General features: G+C 33.9%; 1 protein-coding gene across 1 annotated transcript; it reads right to left on the bottom strand.

The window, feature by feature from the left end:
* Positions 1-10,940: 10,940 nt before the first annotated feature.
* LOC115982101 (flavonoid 3',5'-methyltransferase-like) lies at positions 10,941-17,801 on the bottom strand. Its single transcript, XM_031104617.1, has 5 exons — positions 17,725-17,801; positions 15,832-15,911; positions 15,522-15,666; positions 13,169-13,300; positions 10,941-11,995 (listed from the first exon to the last, which is right to left on the bottom strand). Exons 1-5 carry the CDS (start codon positions 17,773-17,775, stop codon positions 11,702-11,704), a joined length of 702 nt encoding a protein of 233 aa, XP_030960477.1. The 5' UTR covers positions 17,776-17,801; the 3' UTR covers positions 10,941-11,701.
* Positions 17,802-18,419: the final 618 nt, after the last annotated feature.

Here is an 18,419-nt window from a genome sequence, read left to right as displayed (position 1 = left end):
CCAAAACTCTATTATTTTACTATTTTATTAAAATATTATTTTTTTATTTCTTTCTAACATCCTGCCAATCAAAAGAGTCTTTGCCACCAACCCCAGCAACCTGCAACTAGCCATAGCCAGCCACCACCACCGGTGGCAAAAAAACCCACAAAACCTCAACCATTGTGAACCCTTTGTGACCCATTCCAAATGCACCTGAGACCCATGGCCACACCCATTTGCAACCCACAAAACCTCACCTGAGACCCACCTGAAATCCATGGCCACACCAATTTGCAACCCTCGAAACCTCACCAGATACCCATTTGCAACCCACGAAATCCATGGCCACACCACCTGAGACCCACCCACCATACCAAAACCCAGCAAGCCATAAATCACAAAACTAACAATTCGATCTCACCTCACAAATCATAAAAGTGGCAACCCAAACCCCACGAATCCGATCTCACCTCCAATGCCCACAAATAGGATCTCCACGCCGATGCCCATGAATCCAAAATATTCTTTGCTTATACCATTCAGCTTCTCTAGACTGTTGGGTTTATGGGATGAGTGAATCGGTAAAGGGATTTGAAGATGGGTGAGGGTGAATCGGCATTCGGCAGAGGCTTGGTGACAACGACTTGGTGATTTGGAGAGAAAAGCGAGGCTTGGTGACAGCAGTATGGTGATTCAGAGAGAAAGAGAGAAGCTTGACAATGGCGAGAGAGAGAGGGGATGAGAGAGCAAAAACCTGGTATTGTAGCAAGAGAGAGAGGGGCTTGAACAGATTAAAATAAACTATTTTATTTTGGCATAGCACTACAATACCATCTCATAACAGATTAAAATAAACTATTTTGTTTTGGCATAGCGCCACAGTACCATCTCATATATGAGATGGTATTGTAGTGCTATGCCAAAAAAATTTGACCTTTCCCACTTTTAGCCATCTAGTTGTTGAGTGTATTTTGGGCCTGTATGCCAAATGTACTTTACATTTGGCATTTGACAGGCCCACTGCTGATGCTCTTAGTAATTGGTAAGATAATTGGACATATTCGACTAATCCATAAATGTAGGATCTGTTTGTTACAACTTATATTCTACTCCATTATAATGGAGTATGAAATATGATGCTCTAAATTATTATTATTATTATTATTATTAATTTTAAATTCTTATCTATTTTGTAAAATAAGTGGTAGTGTGGTACTACATGCAAAAGTAGTATTAATCAATATTTGTTTAAATGTAAAAATATGATAAAATATAATATACTTATTTTATAATGAGTAAATAATATTTTAAGAACTTTATAAAATTTTTATTTTTAAGTAATGTACAGGATCTTCTTCTCAAAAAAGAGAAAAAAAGAAAAAAAGAAAAAAGTAATCTAGAGGATCTAGATCACAAGTACTTAGATCATGGTGAAAAGAGATAGAGGTGGGAAATAATTTTTACCTAGGATAAGTCAAAAGGTTACTAGAATTTAACGAAAATATGAAGCCAAGTGAAAAAAAAAACTTAGGATGTTAGTTTAGATTAAAAAAAGAAAAGAAAAGAAAAAAAAAAAGAAAAGAGAATGACATGTGAGATGGATCAAACATAGGATGTTATGTTAAATAGTTTATGAGAGTTGTCCCTCAAAATTTTACAATATTAATATTAGGCGTTGTATCTGTTTAGCCAAAAAAAAGTTTTTAGTTTTTATTTTTTAGTCCTTTCTTTTTAATTAACAAAACTAATTTTTTTTAAATCAATTAGTTTTTAGCTCTTTGTCACACATGTACATAAAAATTACCAAAAAACTATATCTTTTAATAAATATTATAAAATAAGCTATCGAAAACTATATGATTCCCAAACAGATACTAAATCAAATTAGATAACAAACATGCCTTTCCAACTATCCATAAAAAATTAGAAACTCATAGTATGCATGGTACGTAACCAGCCACAATAGCTGAGGGTTGAGTTGTACCTATCAATAATACAATGTGTATGGTGCGTAACCAGCCACTATAGCTGACGGTTGAGTTGTACCTATCAATAATATAATTCAAATCTTGATTTAGATAAGAAAAAAAAAAAAAAAACAAGAAAAAGAAAGCACTTATATGTTTTTCTAAAATCAAGCCTACGTTTTCCAACCAATATATTGTTTTAAGTTAAAAAAAATGGATCTATGTTAAGCAATACACTAAGGCTGCGTTTGGTTTGATGTAAATCGAATTCCAAGTGTAAAATGAATATATGGGAAAATGAATTCTTGTAAGGAAAAAGAAATCCGGGTGTTTGGTTCTGCAATGGAAAATAGTCCGGAAAACGATTTTCGGTGTTTGGTAACATTCTAAAAATACTATTTTCCTACAAATGCTTCACATTTTCTTAGCTATTTTCTCAGCTTCCAAACAAATTTTATAACAAAAAATTTCAAAATACACACTTAACACAACCAAAAATCAAAATAAAACCATTTATTCACAATATATACATAATATACTCAGTGAGAGGAGGAAGAAAGAGTGAGAGATAGATCGGGAAAGTGCGATCTTGGTATCAACAGAGGACGGCGGCGGCCAGATCGAGAAAGAGAGAGATCGGTATCGACGGAGGACGGCGGCAGCTAGATTGGGTGGGTGTGGGTTTGCCGAAATGGGGATTGGATTATGTGGGTAGATGGGTAGCTTGGATGTGGATCAGAGCTCATGAAGGAGGGTAGCTTGGATGATGGCGGTGAGGTTGAGTGGGTGGGATCTCACCGGTGTTGGGGTGTGACAAGCCGGTGCTTGGATGTGCCATCTCCTCTGGCTGTTTCTTTCTCTCTTCTATTTTCCTTAGGTGTAATTCATTTGAAGGTAAAATAAAACCTGAAATGGTTTTACACCAGAGAGGCTTTATTTTACAGTCAACACAGAAAATCAATTTCAGTTGACCCAATTTTCAGTACGTACCAAACACGGAGCGTGGTGTAAAAGGATTTCCTGAAATCGTTTTCAGCCAAAACAAATGCAGCCTAAGTAATTTTAGTATTTTACCAATATCTTATGTATGGACTGAATTTGGATTGGACTCAATATAGGATTGGGTTTAGCCCAATAAACCCAAACAATGAATTTGTAGAGCTTGGGTGAAAGAACTAGTTCTATTTAATAATGAAGACAATAATAGTTGTTGATTTAAGAGTATCAAACACAATTAAGATAAGAAAATCTGTCCTCGACATGGTCTGAGGAGTTATGTTATAATGTCTTATTGATGAACAAAGTTACAGGAGTTCAAGGGATTATTACAAAGATTTCTTCTTTTTTTTTTTTTTTGATGCCTTGTTTTTGGCCACCTTTCTATGCTATATACTATAATCTTAGTATCATCTCTACCATACACGTGTAGGTTAGGTTCTAGGAACTCCTTCTTGTCCCATCCAACACCTCCCAGAACCTTCAATTAGCAGCTATAAGGCTGCTTAACCACTTTTCAGGTATCACCTTTACATTAATGCGGCCAGAGAGTTAGCTGTGATGCATTTAATGTGGACGTAGCAGCTTTTGAAGATATTCGTTGCCTCCCTTTACTCATCCCTTATCCAATATCTGACTTCTAATCGTGATGCAATCTTGAAGGATGTCCAGGATGATAAGACATTCTTACTGACCTTGGATCTCTGTTTCCGAGATGACTTTTCTCCTCGGACATATTTTGGACTATCACATACAATCCTTATTTCTTATTCTTATACCATTCCCATTATAACCTTATTTGACCATCCTCGGATTGGGCCATAGGCCCAATTCGTACAGTTTTAATAGTACCTTCTAGATAATTGACCCCCACATCTTATATTACAAATTAATTTATATTCCAGAAAATTCGAGATCATCCTTCTTTTTTTTTTTTTTTTTTTTTTTTTTTTTTTTTTTTTTTTCACTCTAGAATTATTTCCCTTGTGACCAAATATGGCATCATTTACTGTATAGAATTAGCCAAATATTATGATGACCGCACTCTTAATTTCTGTGGATAAGGGACATCTTTTTTTTTGGATAGGAAATACTGTCATACTATTATTAACTTTGAAAAGCAACAATTAAATCTTGGGCAAGAGCTTGTTCTAAGAAACAAGGAACCTCTTCCACCCAAACTGAAAAATTAGCAATGCCTAAAGCATGTCTTGCTAGTAAATGGGCCGGCCTATTGCCTCTACGACCCACATGACAGAAGTCCACATAGTGAAAAGTGTGACAAGAAGCCAAAGAACCATACACCAGAGCAGCAATAGAAGAAGGCGGTGGTGACAACTCCAACAAAGCTTGTATCAAAGTTTGGGAGTCACTCTCCAACGTAAACTCCTGTATAGATAAGTCCTTCGCAAATTACAACCCGGACTCTATAGCTTTCGCCTCAACTTCAATGGCCCCTAGAGGAGCCATAATCCGCTTGCTACAAGCTCCAATCAACGTGCCTTCAGCATCCCGAATAAGTACCCCAACACTTGTTGCTTTTTGAGCCTTAAACACAGCATCGTCCACATTTATTTTGTGTCGATTTGGAGGCCGGAAGGGGGGGGGGGGGGTGTGTGTCCAGTCCACAACTACAGAGGGCGTCGAACCACCAGGATCCATAGAACATGCATGGTACTCCCCTAAATAGTCCAAGGACCACTGTAGCAGCCCCTGATTGGTCTTTTTCACTCCTTTATGTTTGCATTCATTCCTATTTGTCCAAATGGCCCAAGCTATCATTAAGACCTTCTCAACCCGGCTTTGTTCCCACTGCTCCTCCATCATCACAAACCATAACACATCCATAAACGAGTGGAAACGTAAGCTGTCAAAATTTCGAAACAGCTTTGAGCTGCGTCAAACATCACGGGCTCTAGAGCAACCCCAGAATAAATGGCCCGATGACTCAACTTCCCTTTGACATTCTTCACAACAGCTATCCCTTAAGACTTTACGATGAACTAGGTTTGCTTTTGTAGGTAATATGTCGCTGCATGCCCTCCAGGCAAAATGACGGACCTTATGCGGGACATTACACCTCCAAAGTTGCTTCCAAAACCTCTTCAAACGAGTACCATCAGATAGTTCCCCTGAATTTGCTCTCAGACCCATCTCCCTAGCTAACTTGTAAGCACTCCGAACACTAAAATGGCCATTCACAGTTAGAGCCCAAACTAGCTTATCTACTGGCAGACTTGCACTTAAGGCAATACCGCAAATAATGTTAGCTTCATGGGGGAGAAAAACTTGTCGAACCAACTCGCTTTTCCACATTCCATTCTCCCTATCTATTAGTGTTTCAACCCGAGCTTCCTGAGGGAGGATTGATACTAGGGAAGACACTTGATATGTAGAAGGGGAGGGTAACCATTTGTCCAGCCAAATCCGTGTGCTACACCCATTGCCCACTTGCCATCTGCTTCCTTTTCTCACTATTTCCTGGGCTGCCAATAGGCTCCTCTAGGCATAGGACGGAGTACTCCCCAAGCTAGCTGCAGTGAAGTTGGTAGTTGGAAAATATTTCGCCTTGAATACCCGAAACAACAAAGAATCAACTCCGGTCTGTAACCTCCACCCTTATTTAGCCAACATAGCCAGATTAAACTCCTTTAATTGCTTAAAACCCATGCCCCCACATGCCTTGGGAGCATGATTTATAATGATCAACATGATTTATAATACCTTATAGAAAACTAAAAAAATACCTTTAAAGTTCTTCTAATTAATATAACAATATGACTCGTAATGTTTTGTTTTTCTTAATTAATAGGAACTCCAAGTTTTGTTCGAACGGTTGAGCTTTTTTCCTGGATATACCTTTGAGAGGGACGTCTCATACATAGATTTTCTGAATAGAGTCCAAAGTGGAGAGCAAAAGCTTCAGTCACAAGGACTATGGGATGTTCCTCATATCTCAAATTTTAATTTCATAGTTTTCAAGGACATTTTTAATAAACGGAACATTACCACCGGAATTGTCCATCTTTACACTATAAACAGAAACAAATAAGTTTTTTATTTTATTTATTTATTTATAATGATTTATATGATAGAATTTTAATCTATGGCTCTATGATGATTACTTTTTATTATTCGGTCAAGATACCAATTAATTTTTTGTATAGGTTGGATTCAAATTCCAAATTTTTTATTCAATATCAAAAGACTTTATTTGTTAAACAACTAACCAAAACTCACAACCTCTTATTATATATGCACAAGGAAAAAACTCGGATTATACATGCACAAGGAAAAAACTAAAACTCAGATACAAATTTTAAGGTGTTATACCTTCAGTTTCCAATTAATTTCAACAATATAACTTATTAATCAATGCAGTAAAACCATGTGATTTAATGGCTTAAAGGCCAGTGCACTTCTAGCTAGAATTTAATTGGGAACCTAAAGAACAAAAATTGTGGAATTATACTTGGGGTTCAAGTATTAATCCTGTTAGGACATATGTGAATCATGTTAGGAACATATGTCATCTAGAATTGACTATTCCTTTGACAAAACACATTTTACTTATAATTGGGTAGATCTAGAATGTGTTTAATACTTCAAGGAACCAGAGTTCGAGTCCAAGTGTTAAATCCATGCTAGTCTGTCTAAGAAACAAGTAAAGAAGTGATGGATTTTAAAGCTTGATAGCTAGCTCGACAGATAACATCTATTGATGTTTAAAAGGCAATTTTTGCCCAATGCTTGACAACTGCTCGATAGATAACCTATCTATCAAGATTTATAAAAATTAGTTTTTCAAATCTGATTTCACACCAATCCGTGTATATATGTTTAGGCTTTCTTTTCTCATAACCCTAAATATATATAAGGATTATTTTAAGGGCCGTCACAGTTGATGCAAGTGAGTGTAGCTTGATGCAAATGTTTTTCACAAGCATATTGTGACCGGAGACATATGCCTTAGTTCATCTTTCTTTTCAAGAAGCTGCTGCACTTGTACGCCGTAGGGTTTTGTAACCAAGGAGTTTCGTGATCTTCATTGTGTTGATGAATTGAAGAACTTTTTAGCCAACATCCTTCTCAAGTTGGTGGTTAGTCACGTATTTGGATCAGTGCATCGATTGGTTAGTCACGTGCTGGGAGTCGTGCATTGAAAGGAGAGATTACTACTACAGAGCAAGTCCAATTGGGTATTGGTGTAAAGGTTCAACTATAGGTTGGTATAAGGTACTGAGATTTCTTTACTTGTAACCGCTTGTTGTGATAATAGTGGATTCTTAGGAGTGGGGACCTTAAAATCACCCGATGGGGTTTTGCCTTGGAGGTTTTCCTTATTCGTAATCAAATCACTGTATCATCTTTATTTTCCGCTGCATATTAACTTAGTTGGTGATTTGTTTGTGCTACCATGTGTATTGTATGTTAATTGGATTAATTAATTAACTTGGGTAATTAATTGGTTAATTCATCACAATGGATCAATACATTCTTGGCCTATCAAGTCCAATGGTAATTGTTCGAATTATTTTTCCCTCTTCTCCACTATTTACCTATCAAAAGGAAATTTTAAGAAAAAAAATTAAAAAAGCCAAGTAACTATGCTTAACTTTTACCTTTATGTACACACATAAATGCACACAAACACATTTTGATATATTGCAATCTGAATTAATTATTGAAAATTAAATTACAGGTGGGATGATAGGATGTCTATGGTTATACCTCACTACAAAACAAATTGCTATTTGCAACGGCCAAAGTTTGTCGCAACAACACAAAAAGCCGTCGTAGATTAGTGGAGATGTTTTCTACACCACAAGCCTGCTGAAAATTTTTTCTACACCATAGGCTTTTTACATGGAAGTGGGTTCAATGACTAGAAAACCATATATACGTTTTTGAGTGTAATAGGTTTTCTATCAAGGAATTTTCAGACCTATTACGGCGCTTCCAAACCACTATAATAGGTACTTTTTGAGTAATTACCTATTGTGGCGGTTTAAAAGCAACGTAATAGGCCCTGTATAAAAAAAACACCCAATTTCATAGAAAATAAGACCTGCCCACGAGAACATGGGTGTTTAAGTGTTGGGTAGTCCACAGTGGCGGAACTAGGAATTTATCTTTGGGGGGCCATATATATATATATATATATATATATATATATATTTTTTTTTTTTGTGTATGAAATATAAAATAGTAATATACAATACTTCATAACTCAATTTTTTCCCTTTTATTTGTTGAGATAATTGTTAAAATACCTATATGTTCTTTTTAAAGATAATGAATGTTTAATTATTATAATTTATTTACACATGTATTTATAGATTGTATTTTATTTAAATGAAAATTATATTTTCTTTTATACTTTCTTAAATATGTATGTATATTATAAAGTATGGGAACTAAAATAATAAGATTATTTGAAAATTATCAAAATTTAAGATATTTTCAAAAAAATTAATTAATTTTTTCAAAAATTTTGGGGGGGCCTGGTCATCAAGTGGCTCCGCCACTGGTAGTCCATGCTTTATAACTGGCGTAAGTAGGAATTGGGAATTTGAATTGTATAACAAGAGACGGATTAAGCCCTATCTTTTTTTTTTTTTTGATAAGTAAGATGAGGATTACTTATCAAAAACTTATTTGATATTAAAGATAGGTGAAGATAGACCTTTACAGACTATAAAGGTCGTTCCAAATTCCAATTCCCCTCCTTTCCAATAAGGAGGATTCCTAAGCATGGTCATTCTCTAAGAATGGTGAGTTTACTATGAAATTTGCTTATCTTTTGTCTAAGGGATTCAACCCTATGACGACAGAATCTTGGAGTCATTCTTGGATTTGGAAAGCTTTTATGCTACCTAAGGTCCAGATTTTATCTTGGTTCTGCCTGCATTGCATTAATTATTCCTAGTACGAAAAAAATGATTTATTTGATTTGAAAAAAAAAAAATTGTTCTTATCAAGGAAATACTAGGATCAAGGGCTGTCAATCTTAACATTGTTTGCCTCCTATGTAATGAGGAAAGTGAATCAATTGTTCAGGTTTTGAGAGATTGCCAGTTTGCCAAGAATTTCTAGAGTAGCATTGGAATTTTGGAATTCCTTTTGCAATTCAGTTCTCTCGGGAAAACCCCCTTCATTCCTGGTTGAAAAAGGAATGGCACTTGTTCTATCACTCATGCTTAATCTTCTATCCATTCGTCTATTGTGTTTTTGACAAGCATATGGAGTCTTGGGCTGCATAGAGATGCAGTACTTTTTAGTAACAAATGCCTCAACCAAGACTTATTCATTCTCAATGTTTAAGTAATGGCAATATAGTCTTTTGTCTAATTACCCTCAGACCGTGCCTCTACAACTAGAACTACTGTGCTTTTGAAATAGCAAAAACCTTTGGTGAACTGGTTCAAGCTCAAGACCGATGGTACTTTTTTGGGGAGCACAGGTCAGGCTGGTAAGGGAAGGCTTATCCCGAATGAGAAGGGTAACTTGGTGAAGGGATTCTTCAGAGCTATTGGCAAGCTTCTAGTTTGTTGGCATAAGTTTGGGCCTTAAGAGATGGTCTCAATTTGGCTAGGGAGTTAGGAATCGATAATTTAATTGTGGAATTGGATCCTATGGAGACTGTATTAGCTTTAAATAATGTTTCCTATCCTAAACTTTTATTTGTAGTCTTGTAAATGACTACAAAAGTTAGCCCAAACTTTCCATTGGTGTGAAGTGAAGCCAGGGACGGAGCCAGGATTCTAATGGAGGGGGCAAAAATATAGAACCTAATTTTTTTTTTGAAACTTCAAATTAGTAGCTAATTAGTATTAACAAAATATCAACAAATGAGAAAACATTAGATAATTGTAGCTAAGTAAATAAGAATATGAAAAAGAAAAACAAAGGCAAAATATATATAATAAATAGGCAAAGAGAACTAAACCAAACATCACCTAAGTTCTAAGCTATTAAGTTAAAAAATAATGACTCCAATCCATTCACAAACAATTACTAATTATAATTTTATAACTTCTCATCATGAAATTAACTAATTGCATATATGTGAATTGATAATTGAATAGGGTGTCATGGCCTATGTGTTGTAGCATTTTGATATAAACCTTCCAAACTAGAAATAGGAGAAAGCAACCCCACTAGGGCCACTGACCCTACTACGCCATATGCACTAAACTCAATACAAAACACTTAACTTTACTAATGTTGGAGTCAAATACAGAATACGATAAAGTGAGAGAATGACACTAGAAAGTAACCCAGAAGAAAGAGAGAGAGAGAGAGGTTCTTTGAGAGAGTACCAAATGTAAAATTGCATATGAGCCTCACCAGCATGGAGTGTAGCTATGAGTGTGGCTTGTGCTGCTGTGTAGTCGAAGCAAAGAGGAGACGAGACTAACATATTTGACCAGTACTAGTATGAAATTAGGGATTTTGTTTTTAATAGAAGTAAGATATGTGATTTGAAGGGCTAAAAAATGGGCAAAAGATTAATTTGTTTTGTTATTGTTTGGGCTGATTTTTTGTTATTGTTTGGAAAATTAATTTTTTGGTTTGAGGGGCTAAGGATTATATGCTGGGGGGCCAAGAAAATACTTCTTGGCCAAATTCTAAAATCTCAGGTAAATATGTATAGTATTAAAAAAAAAAAAAAAAAAAAAATCTAGGGGGGCCATGGCCCCCAAGGCATTGAATAGCTCTGACCTTGAGTGAAGCACAACTATCATAAAATCAACAAGTTTGCCGATACTTTAGCTAATAGAGACTATTCTTTATTTTTAGATTTCATGTTATTTGAAGATCACCTCCTAATGCACTATTTTTATTAGAGGCTGATAACTCTGAGTCTTGTTCAAGTTGTTTTCTAAGAACTTAAATATTTATAAATACTGTATTTATTTTAGAAAAAAACTACCAAGAAGTTATTTATTTATTATTATTATTATTTTGAGATAAGCGTTTGGAGGAGTTTTATTTTTTGAAACCAGACTGGGCATTTATTGAAACAACAAAAAACCCTTAAGGAACATCTGCAAAAACCAAGGGAGCTATATCCCCAGGACAGTCTTCTAGCCAGAATTGTAAATCTAAACCAACACTAGTTCTTGAAGCCAAAGCATTGGCTACTCTATTGCAAGTGCGATTAACACAAAAAAATTCAAACCTACACAGCTCGGAAGCTTGTTGAAGGATGCCACCAATAAGATGACCATACATGGACTGGTCTGCCAAACCATCTTTTGCTGCTTGAATCACCACAACTGCATCACCTTCAAAGATCACCTCTTGAAGACCGATCTCAATTGCAAACTGAACTGCACGTCTACATCCCAGTGCTTTCACTTCTGCTACGGACTGAGGAAGAGGTATACGCATCGAAAGTGCGCCAGTTTGGAGGAGAGTTGATTAGCTTTGTACGCTTCAATTGCCAGCAGAATTGGCCAAGTAAAATTTGAGTTTAAAAGCAAGCTATATAACAAAAATATTGAGCCATGCTCATGCAATGACAATTGGCTACCAATATTAGGTGCTCCACAGTCCTCTCATATAATGTCCATCCTTACGTGAGAGAAAGACAAACATCGGATATAAGGAATAAATTTTCCTATTGAGCATCCTTACTGTCAAGCCAATTTGCAAGTCATTATTTATTTATTTTTCAAATATTTGATTTATTCTATATAACTATTGGGGTAACTTTCTAGTGTAGCAACAACTTCAATGTGTTGATTTCACTAGTAGAGGCGCCTGCAAAGGGTGAGGCCATCACCAATTGAAATGAGGGATGATTCGATGCGGGGATCAGTTGCTAGAAAGTTGTTCAACTCCATGACACTTTTTCTGTGATGCTTAATAAATCCCTCCTTAGCATCCTCTTCAGGAGCAGCCACTGATCCAAACCATAAGGTATTATCGTAACCAATTATTCCACCAATCTTAACTAGTTTTAAAAGAAGCTCGTGATAACTGATGTAGTTTCCCTTGTCAGCATCCACAAATGCAAAATCGAATGTCCCTTCTTGTTCCTTCTGCATTTTTAGAAAATCAAGGTCAAGTATGTGCAACATATGTTTAGTACTTGCCACAAAAAAACAGCCTAAAAGGAGAGTGAAGCCTAACATATCACAACTATAATTTATTTCTGCATGTGGATTGTGGAATCTGAAGATATTGTTGAGGAATTCTGAATATGGTCATATTATTTCCGCAAGTAGGAATTAAATTAGGACATCATATTCATCAAAATAGAAAACATTTAAAAATTTTAGCAAGAGAAAATTTTTAATTTTAGATTCACTTTTTATTCTTCCTTTTAGGAACTACGGAAAAAAAAAAAAACACTTTTAGTGTGTGTTTGACTCCAGCTTAAAAACCAGCTTATTTTACTATTTAGTTTATTTTTTCTACTATTCATGAGTCTCATTACACTTTTTGGTACTATTCATGAGTCCCACTGTATTATTTCAGCTAATTTTTACCTTACTTTCAACAAAAAGTTTTCAATTTCAATAAAATAAGCAGATCTCAAACAACCCCTTAATGAAGAGGTTTTCATGTTCTTTGACCTGGTAACAAAGCCCATGTAGAGTTTTTTATTTTTTAAAATAATAATAATAAAAATTAATAATAATAATAAAAATTATTATTATTATTATTCCGCATCAGCCATATAGTTATTTTTATTATAAGTATTAAGTGGCAAGAGTTAGAAATGTTTTTCAAGGAACTAGGCTTACATAGTGATTATGAAAATTTTTGAAGTTAGTAACATATTTAAATAATAATCTATTTTGACAATTCACGGTATAGTGAAAAAGCAATAAAAACCACAAATTTGTTTAAACTAATTTAACTCCATGTAACTAGCATACAAATGTGGATTAACAAATTCTAAATTAATTTATGTTACTCACTAAATAGTGATCAACCATCAACATATGCCTCTGTTGATGTTATTTTTTCCCATACTAAAAAACACGATAATTATGTTGCAAACAACCCTGTTAGACATGCTAGAATGGGAGGTACACAGAAAGATCATGCTTTTGTTATTAACAATATAAAAGTATTTGCTCCATATATACTTCTATTACAAACACCTAGGATTACAATTTGCCCCATAAATCTATTATAAGCATCTAGGATTACTATCTTAAGTAAGTACATATACAATTGCATCATTCATTAGGCTAGAAACTTACATTGGCAATCAGATCATTTAAAATTGGCAAGGCTTCTGATTCGATAAAGTTAATCTTATGCTCCACTCCAGCTTTCTGAATAAATGACAATCCAAATTGGTATGCATCCTTGTTTGGATCAATAGCTATTATCTACAAAGATGAAAACGTTAATTTAATTTGGCCTTACTATCTAATGATATTTATATCCTCATTAATGTAAAACAGGAGTAACAAAAAGTAATAATTGGGTAAATTGCACTAACACCCCCCTAAAGTTTTATGTTGTTTCACTAAGATCCTACAACTATGTTTTTCATCAATTTGATACAGCAACTTTGCTTCTGTACCAAACAGTCTCCTTCTATCAATAATATGTCCATTTGCTAATAGAGAGATCACATAGCTCTTGCATGAGCCTAAGTTTTTGGTGCCTAATTGTGAAAAAAGAGGGAACCAGTCCAAAAAAGCCTTTTAAATGTCCAAATCAGATATGCTAATTCCCAAATATTATATATTTTGTGAAGAAATGAGTACTGTGTGGATAAAGATTCACTAGACCCACGGAGAGAAGTGAAGAAATAAAGGAAGCTAGATCAGTGGAATTTATAAACACCCTATTTTCTAGTGCCATGAACATAGTAGGAAGGCACCAAATTCCTGTTTTAAAAACGTGGCCATAGAACCTGTTTTTTGTAGTGTGTACTAAACTCCTATTCTGCTTACGACACTAGAAAACATGGCCTCTTGTTCCACCTACTTTTTATAGGCTAATTCTTGTTACATTACACACTCCCGCACACACATCTTGTGAAATTGTATTTTAAAACATAATTTCAATTAACGTGAAATTGTGTGTCATGTATACACGGTGTTAGGTGTGTAACTATCAGTCCATCACTATTCATTTTTTATAAAAGGTAACTTTGGTTATCAAGTAATAGCAACTTGAGTTATTATTAATATACACATAGTAAGAAAATAACCTTGTTGAAGCAATAATGATCCATTTAAAGAAAGGGTAAATTGTTAAAAATTACGTGGCATCACAACCATGTCATGAATTAAGTTAGATTACCAAAGGTTAGGAAAACAATATTTTCACAACATTTTATTTTTATTTTTTTATTTTTTATAATTACTTATATTACCTATCGTGATTAGAGTAGTATTGTTTTGACATGGGTCCACCAATAACACACTTTTATTATATACTATCAGTGATGACCTATAATAGTAGTTGTGAAAATTATGAAAACTATTGTGGATTAAGAAATACAGCATTAGTAGCGTTATGAATTCATTTATTTATTTATGAAACACACCAATCCTCATAATCAAATCAACCTCACTAACAAGCTGATGTAATTTTCTTTTGTTTTATTTAATGATATTCTAGTCTTTCTATATTAAAAAAAAATCAACCACACCAACAACCCCCAAAACCTTCGCAGAGGCCTTTATCAAATCCATCATCAAACTCAAATCAACCCACACCACAGTTTTTTTTTTCTTTGGTAGAATGGGTTGATTTGGTCATGGGTGTGGAGTTTTCTTTGGTGGTGTAGTCATGAAAAGAAGCAACTATGGTGGTGATGGGGCCAAGGCGAAGGTCATAAAGGGACCAAAGTGCTTGTCCATCTTGGAAAAGGTCTCGTGTTGTTTGAGACTAAATTGGTGGAGATGGAAAGGAAAGGTGATATATGTTGCTTATAATGAGCATTTTGGAGGCAATGAGTAGCGGCAGTTTGGTTGGGGGGGGGGGGGGGGTCTTGGAGCACTTAGGAGAGATGTCAACAAAGTTTTTGCTTTTTATAATGGTTTGATAAATTTTAGGAAAGTGCTATAGATACAAATTATTTTATTAAAAAAAAATTATAAACTACTAACATAATGAGTGGTTATTAATAAATGAAAAAGTGAGGATATTAGTGGGTTCAAATGAAAACGATTTAAAATTGGTTACAATAACAGTTTGTAAAAATATTTTAAAATAGTTTATATTTATAACGTTAATCTTTTTAAAATATTATTTATTTGGGTGACATGGCAAAATGACGGGCAAAATGAGTGATGTGGCCACATAGTTAGATGCTTATTTCGTACTTAACCGGTCAGCTCTTAATGTAGATGAACAAAAGAACGATTTTGAAAATGAAATTAAACTTGGTAGGCTAAAATGAAAATTAACTTTATAGACCAAAATGAAAATATCTCCAAACTTAAGGGCAAAATTAATTGATGAGGAAGAAAAAAAAAAAAAAAGGAGGCCTTAGTGCAATAGCATAAAAATTCAGGGGTATTAGTGTAACTTATCCATAATATGAGAAAATAATATTTTTTGTATGTGAAAAATATGAGTTTTGAAACTTACCTTGCCATCAGCAGGTAGTGCTAGAGCAGTAGTAAGAAGAGAGTAACCAGTATAGACTCCAAGCTCTAATGTCTTCTTCGCGTTCATAATCTTTAGAAGCATTGAGAGGAATATCCCTTCATCAATAGGCAGGATCATTAAGCTCCTGCCACATTTCAAAAGTAATTAATATTACTCTAATAAAGATACGTACACAGCAAATTAATTTGAATTGCTTAGTTCAAAACTTGACGTTAAAGCAATCCTATGGGATATTATGAAACATCCAAAATAACTTTAAAATATTGTCAGGAAAGAAATTATGAGCAACCGCGAATATTGCTTTACTGTGGCGTCTCTGAGTTCCTTCAATTGCTCATGCTCTCTCTGGAAGCTCTTCTCGTAAACGTACTGCAATATATGAAAGGCATCATTTTTAGAGGAAGTTGAGCTATACTGAGTTACAAATTGAAAAGAAATTACAACCTAAGAATCAAAACAAAGTACCATTTCTATAAGTATAGCTACAAATAATGCCGAATAGAATATTTTGGATGCCCCTTGAAAAATAAAAGAAATTAGGACTAATACCTTAAGATGCTTTTGGAATATTTATCTATGCGGGTTGGAGGGAGTTAGGACCAAAAGTGGCCGGTAGGTAGTTAAAGACTTAAGAGACGTTTGGTTCGCTGTAATATGCTTTTGATGTGATGCACATTATAATGATGTAATATTAAAATTTTTAATTTATTTTTTTTAACATTACCATAATTTAAAATTACAAAATAATCACATTATCTTAATCTCATCACCTTTCAAAATAATGTAAGTTGTATTCTTATATTGAGATTATATTAATGTAAGATTACAATAACGTAATATTACGGTGTAATGTAATATTACGGTGAACCAAACGCCCCCTTAAAGGAATCCAAAACTAAGCACAAGTCTAACATTGGCTATAGAGGAGAGGGAAGGAAAGAAAAGAAGAGGAGGGAAGAGAGAGAAAAATTCCTTATTTGGTTGGAGATAAATTGAGGAAAGGAAAGGGAAATCCAAAAAGGGGGAGAATAAATTCCATGGGAATTGCTATTTTTCTTTCCTTCCAATCGGCTATTTTTTTTTCCCTTCTTTTCTAGCTTGCAAAATGCAAACTAAACAATATTTAATTTGGAAAACTATTCTCCTTTATTTTTTGTTCTTTTCTTCTCTTTCTCTTTATTTATTTTTTATCCTTCACTCCTGCCCCATTTTTGTCAAACAGAGTGTAAAATTATTTATTACAAAAACTTCTTTTTCATAACACATAATTGAAGAATTCTACTATACATATTATTATTATTATTAATTTTTTTTATAAAAAAAACCTATTATTATCTAAGTTTGATTCTCAAATTGTTGTGGATACCAATAAAGGTAAACTATTTATATTTATACTTAAGTAACATGCTTAAATCAGTTTACCCTAAAGGAGAAGTATTGCATTATACAAATCATATTTTTAGTTTCAACTAAATAGCTATATATATATATATATATATATGAAATTTCCTGTTACGTGTCAATAAATAGCCAGAGTTGGGTATCAAGAAAACAATTAATATATATATATATATATATATATATATATTTTGATATATGATAGAATTTCTACTTTAACCTAATCTAAGTGTATATGTGTGTGAAACTCCCTCCTAGAGACTTGAACATCGGCCCTTGCCCCCACATCTTACAAGCGCTTATACTTGTGAAGTGACTACTGCATCAAGGATGCGCGGTGGTTATAATTAATATTTTCTTGATTGCGGAGAAGAAGCTAAAAAATCAAAAAGAACAAAACATAGCCAAAAAGAAGAAGTTTCCATGGTAGATGTCCAAAGAGTAGCCGTTATCAGTGAGTCTTTCAGGCAATTTTCTTTTTTTGAACTAACTTTATAGGCAAATGCTAGACCTGCTTCCAAGGTTTGTTTGTTCTTTCTTCTTCTTTTTATCTTTCAAGCCCGTAAGGGAAGCTCACAATTAAACTTGTGGTCTTCCAGGCCATATATATTTTTTCTTAAATGAAAAATTCTGTACTGTTTACGTAACAAGCTTTTGAGTTTTGATCAACAACGTACATTAAGGAGTGAACAAAAAAAAAAAAAAAAAGAAGAAGAGGCTTGGGTTTGAGGATGGTTTAGCTAGTTAGTACATTATAATTTAACGAATGTACTGGGAAACTAACCTTTAGAAGTTCTTCATTTTTGAGGATGCCCTTTTCTATAGCGGTTCCCATGGCTGAAAAAGTTTTCACGCGTGGTGCTTTTTATTCTAAGCAAAGAATAACAACGCCCATCACTTGTATATATATACTAAACTCAGAATTTACCGGCACCGTTTGAGGCGCTAGGCCATTGTTTTATTCAACCAAATTTTGACCGACAAATGCTATGTTTACAATATTTTCACAACAAATCTTAAGTGACAGATTGTTATTGGTAGACAAAAAAATAATTTCAATTGTTGATTCAAATTAGAACCAATAATAACTTACCATCTATGATTTTTTATGAAAGTATTGTGAAAATATTGTGAATGCAGCACTTCTCATTTTGACTTGTATAGTTCTTCAAAAAAAAAATTAAATTTTTTTTTAAAAAAAATTGTATACGCCATACTTATCGGTAATTAGTAAGATAATTTGACATATTCAACCAAACAACAATTATAGGATCTGCTTGATACAATTTATATGAATTGGATTTTGTCATATTATCAATAATTTAAATATATACATGCAAAATTAGTATTAATCAATATAGTAATTTCAATAGGTACATTATAGAAAATTTAATATACTCATTTTATAATGAATAAATAAAATTTTAAGAATTTCATAATTTTTTTTTAAAGTAATCTAGAGGATCTACGTCACAAGTT

The sequence above is a fragment of the Quercus lobata genome, chromosome 3, assembly GCF_001633185.2.
Source record: "Quercus lobata isolate SW786 chromosome 3, ValleyOak3.0 Primary Assembly, whole genome shotgun sequence".
Classification (NCBI taxonomy): domain Eukaryota; kingdom Viridiplantae; phylum Streptophyta; class Magnoliopsida; order Fagales; family Fagaceae; genus Quercus; species Quercus lobata.
Note: the sequence above shows the minus strand (reverse complement) of the source record. Positions and strands in the feature narration are given on the sequence as shown.

Excerpts from the sequence above, each read along its gene's own strand:
- LOC115982101 (XM_031104617.1), bottom strand. The coding sequence starts at position 17,775 with ATGGGAACCGCTATAGAAAAGGGCATCCTCAAAAATGAAGAACTTCTA. Across the intron at positions 15,912-17,724 it reads AAAATGAAGAACTTCTAAAG|TACGTTTACGAGAAGAGCTT; the intron begins GTTAGTTTCCCA and ends CATATATTGCAG. Across the intron at positions 11,996-13,168 it reads TAAATGATCTGATTGCCAAT|AAGGAACAAGAAGGGACATT; the intron begins GTAAGTTTCTAG and ends CTAAAAATGCAG.